Source organism: Vitis vinifera, chromosome 15, assembly GCF_030704535.1.
Source record: "Vitis vinifera cultivar Pinot Noir 40024 chromosome 15, ASM3070453v1".
Lineage (NCBI taxonomy): Eukaryota > Viridiplantae > Streptophyta > Magnoliopsida > Vitales > Vitaceae > Vitis > Vitis vinifera.
This window is the reverse complement of record NC_081819.1, coordinates 10,915,627-10,920,000: the sequence shown is the minus strand read 5'-3', so window position 1 is coordinate 10,920,000 and position 4,374 is coordinate 10,915,627. Positions and strand designations below refer to the sequence as shown.

At 36.0% G+C, this 4,374-nt stretch overlaps 1 protein-coding gene across 1 annotated transcript in view; it reads right to left on the bottom strand.

Moving 5' to 3' along the window:
* Positions 1 to 3,765, bottom strand: part of LOC100246500 (uncharacterized) — a 22,947-nt gene extending 19,182 nt beyond the window's left edge. The window contains exons 1-3 of the mRNA XM_010662955.3: positions 3,618 to 3,765; positions 2,053 to 3,076; positions 1,747 to 1,936 (exon numbers count right to left, since the gene is read on the bottom strand). Of these exons, the coding sequence (XP_010661257.1) occupies positions 1,747 to 1,936; positions 2,053 to 3,027 (1,165 nt within the window). The 5' untranslated portion in view covers positions 3,028 to 3,076; positions 3,618 to 3,765. The remainder of the gene's footprint in view (positions 1 to 1,746; positions 1,937 to 2,052; positions 3,077 to 3,617) is intronic.
* Between the last annotated feature and the right edge of the window lie 609 nt (positions 3,766 to 4,374).

Below are 4,374 nucleotides of genomic sequence, written 5' to 3'. Positions count from 1 at the left end.
ATCTTGTATTCAAGCTAGGAATAGAATACATCTATTCCTCAGCTTGAGGGGGAGTGTTGAGCTGTAAATAGAATAGGAGAATTATTTTCCTATTATGTTAGTTTCCTATTTTTGTAAATAGATAGTTTTATTAGTTTTCTATTTATGTAAATAGATAGTTTTATGATTTAGGAATAAGTTAGTTTAGGAATAAGTTAATTTCTTATTATGTCTCTTGTTTCCTATTTCTTTTCTTGTAATCTCCTCTATAAACTATGTATAATCAATCTAATAGACAGAACTTATTATTTTTCATCCCATATTTCGTATCAGTTTCTAGCAAGGGTTCAATTATGATAGTTTCAATGAGTTGCCAACCCATAAGAAGTTTTCAAGACCTTCTACTTTTAAGGAAATCTTAGTACCATTTGGCTTCTGCATTGGCTAGTTTTTCCTTGGAGATGTTTGCCTGCATAAAATGTTTTCAAGAGTCTCCTGAAAAAGTCCAATAAGCCAAAATGACATTAGAGTTTATTAATGAAAACTAGAGAGTTTCTATTGATCTTTGAGCATTGAAGGCTTGATTGCCTAGATCCTATTTTGTTATGTTTTCTTTTCTTCTATGAAACGATTGCTAGGATTTTTATCTATGGAATTCGACCAATTAATTACTTTCAGAACCTTACCTATGAACCTAACAATTAGTTGTCATCTCAAAGACATTAAAACCAGTCTTTCCTTAGACCTCACCACATAGGAAAATGGCATAAACCAAGGATGACAACAACAAAAAGATGTACTATCCATGAAATATCACCGATTATATGTAGATAAATGCAGTCATCATAGTACAAATGAATTACACAACAGACACCAATAAATAAAAGAAAAGAAAAAAAAAAGAAAAAGAAAAGAAAAATAAAAAATAAAAAAGAGAGACCAAAATTTACCAGGACATCAAACATTAATTTTATTTGTGCAACCCTATGAGTAGGAAGATTATGTCTGAAGATTTATTCATGCCCACAAAAGCTAGTAAGTTATTAATGCCATTATATCAGTCTTTAGCCACCAGATTATCATTTACTCTCCAACAGGTAGTCTACATGCAGTTACTGTTTTACATATAAAATCAAAAGCTAAAATATGCACCAACAGTTAGATCCTTTCATCAGTAGTTCTGTGACTATTCCAAGAAACTACCATTTACATAGTTGTTAAGCCTCTAACTAAATATGACTAGAACGGCCTGGACCAAGCACAAAAAAGGGGAGAGAGAGAGAGAGAGAGCCTAGTGAGCAGGCCACTTGAAAAGTCCTTATGCAGATTGAAAATTGAAACAGAAGAAGGAGATGGTAGAGAAGTGGGCAGACAACATAGTTAGAAAAAGATTCAAGTCTCCCAACTAACAGATGGTAAGTTAGAGATAAACTGCAAAGGTGGAGAAAAATTCAGGAAGCAAACTTCAAATAACTTGGATACACCAGGAAAAAACAGTTGGTCATGTTGATGAAGAGTAAGAATTTTATCTGTGGAACAGACACCTAGAAGTTTCTGTCTTGGTGTACAGAGTTCCAATCGGATACCAACTTGATTGTGCTTTTGAGATAATAAATCAAATTATATCCAAAACAAGTAAATCTTGCACATGCAAACAAAACAATCTAATTAATAGAACAAACATACAGTGGCACACAAATGTTCCATTTAAGAAAATAGGAAAAACAACTTTATGTGAAAAGCATCTACAACTAACAGCATACTCACCATGCAAGCCCTTTGGTGAAAGGTCCTGAAGAATTGATCCACACTCCTTGACAAAGCCAACAGCTACCTCAACGCTGTCATCAGTAGGATTTTCCAACATAAGAGCAAGCAGCTCCAAAGCAATTATCTCATGAGCCACTTGCTGGTTCACAAGATGAGCTATAAATTTAACAGCAGCTAATAGTTGATGCTGTCAATCAAAAATATGAAAAAAGAAAGGATAATCAGGTGCAAACCTAACTGGATAAAGATTCATATTAATACTCAAAAATAAAGGTATAGCATAAAAGTAGAGGGAATATGCACCTTGTCATTCCGCTTATATGCTCTTTTAAACTGCAAAACAATCCTTCTCATCAGAAGCTCTCCCACCTCAGGAAACTTGGTGTTGACAACCGCAACCAGTGCAGCAAAAACATCAGTAAACCCTGGGGAAGCCATTTGGGATTTCATACAGGATCGGCAAAACAGGCCCCTTCCTCGGATCAGATTTTCACCAAAGAGTTCAGGAATAATATTCTTGATATTAGTAGCATTGACCTTGTTAACAAGCCCATTTATGCTCTTCCTAAGAGCATCCCATGTCAGCCTCTGGTACTCAATACTGCTTTTATCCTGGACTTCTTTCATCATTTGAGCAAGCTTAAAAGGGGGAATGTAAACACCTCCACTTCTCCCCCAGTTCGAAACATCAGCATTCAAACTGCTTCCCTGCAAAGTTGATTGTTTTTGAGATTTTGAGTTGTCTTCCCTGACTTCTCCCTCCTCCTTCTCCTTCTCTTGGAAAACCCTATCCTCTCGATGTTCACCTTCCTCTTTACCTCTTCTGTCTTTCAGATATCTACGATCATGGTCGTTTCTGTACCCTCTATGCTCATCATCACCAGTCCTTTCCCTCCGCTGCTCTGATCTCTTGTGTCCTTCCCTATAATCTTCATCCTGTGAATCCAGGCGCTCCCGCTGATGGGTTTTCACTTTGTCTCGCCTGCCCCTCTCCCTCTCAACCCGCCTGTCATCTTCATCTGAACTTCTAACACGTTCCTTCCGCTCACGATGTTCCTTTTCCTGCCTTCTATCCCTACCCCTAACATCCTTCTCATCTCTCCTCCCATGGCGTCTACTCCTATTCTTCTTGTCAGAATCTGATAATTCACTTTCATCCCCATGACGACTATGCCGCCTATCCCCATTAGCCTCAGTATCCCTTTTACTACTGTGTCTATGTTTATCTCTTCGATCCTTTGAATCATCCTCAGATTCACTACTATTCTTTCTACCCATTATACAGAATTCAACTCCAAATCTCAAAGCAGCAATTCAACCCTATATACTGTACCAAAAAGCAATAAATCAGGCATAGGCTAAGTAAGTAAATAAGTATACTGAAGATCTATTCCATACATAAATGAAGGAAGAGTTTGTAGACTTTTTTCTTCCCACGCTAATCCTATTATGTCCGTCTGAGTTGTAATCCAAACTCGATATGGTTCCGCGGCTGTTCAAGGAGAAACCCTAGAATTCAAAATTTCAAGCTATAGAACTAACTCAGAGTGAAATCCGACCCTCTGTTTGGTTACCAAAAAAATGAAGAAAAATAAAAGAAACCACATTTTGATTCCTATGCAACTCTCTAACTTTATTTGCTGGCAAAAATCCAAAACAAACAAATAAATAAAAACTCAGATCAACTAGGCCAAACGGTCATATGAGTTTTAGGTAAAGTAGCAGTTTCTGTATTCTTGAGCCCTATCTGGTGGAAAAATTAAGATGCAAAATTTTCTGGGACTTTCTCATTATTTTCTCAGCATCCAAACATTGTAGCAAAGCTAGAATCCGATCGGTTGAATTGGAAAAAGAGATTGGATCAGTACCTTGAACCCAAAGATTGATCCAAACGCCGCGTTTCGAGAAGCAATGATTGAATGCTTTCGTGCCAACAGCGAACGGGACTTCTGGTGCTGGAAGCAAACCCTAAAACAATGTAAGATGTGAGTTTAGAAAGGGTCAGGCGATAATGGGTTGGGCCTGGGCCTGGGCCTGGGCCTGGGCCGTCCTAGTTTTAAACTATTGGGCTGTAAGTAAGCTCATTTCTAATCCATATGTAATTCACCCGTTACTATTATTGTCAGTTTAATTATATAATAAATATGTCATTTTTTTTAATTTTATTTTTCATATTCATTCATTTTAATGCTAATAGTAGCATACTATCAATCATTCCATCCATATTTAATTTATGTTATTTGATTGAAAGGCCCATTGGAAACCCAATTTTGGAAATCTAACCCCTCCATTTTTTTGGTCACATTTTGATAAAATCTTTTAAAACCTAAATGTAAATACTTGAAATAATAAAGGGTCATTTATGTCAAAAATAAATTTTTTTTCAAGCAAAAACTTGAAAGAGTCTAAATTCACAAATATAAGGATTATTTAATCATTTTTAACTAATTAATTTTTTATTAAAAGGGTCATTGGAAACCCAATTTTAGAAATTTAACCCTTCATCTTTTTTTGGTCACATCTTGACAAAAACACCCTTGTTCTTTTCTGGTAAAAATAACCCTTTGTTTTAATCCTTACGTGTAAATACTTGAAATAGTTAAGGGCATTCATGTCAAAAATGGG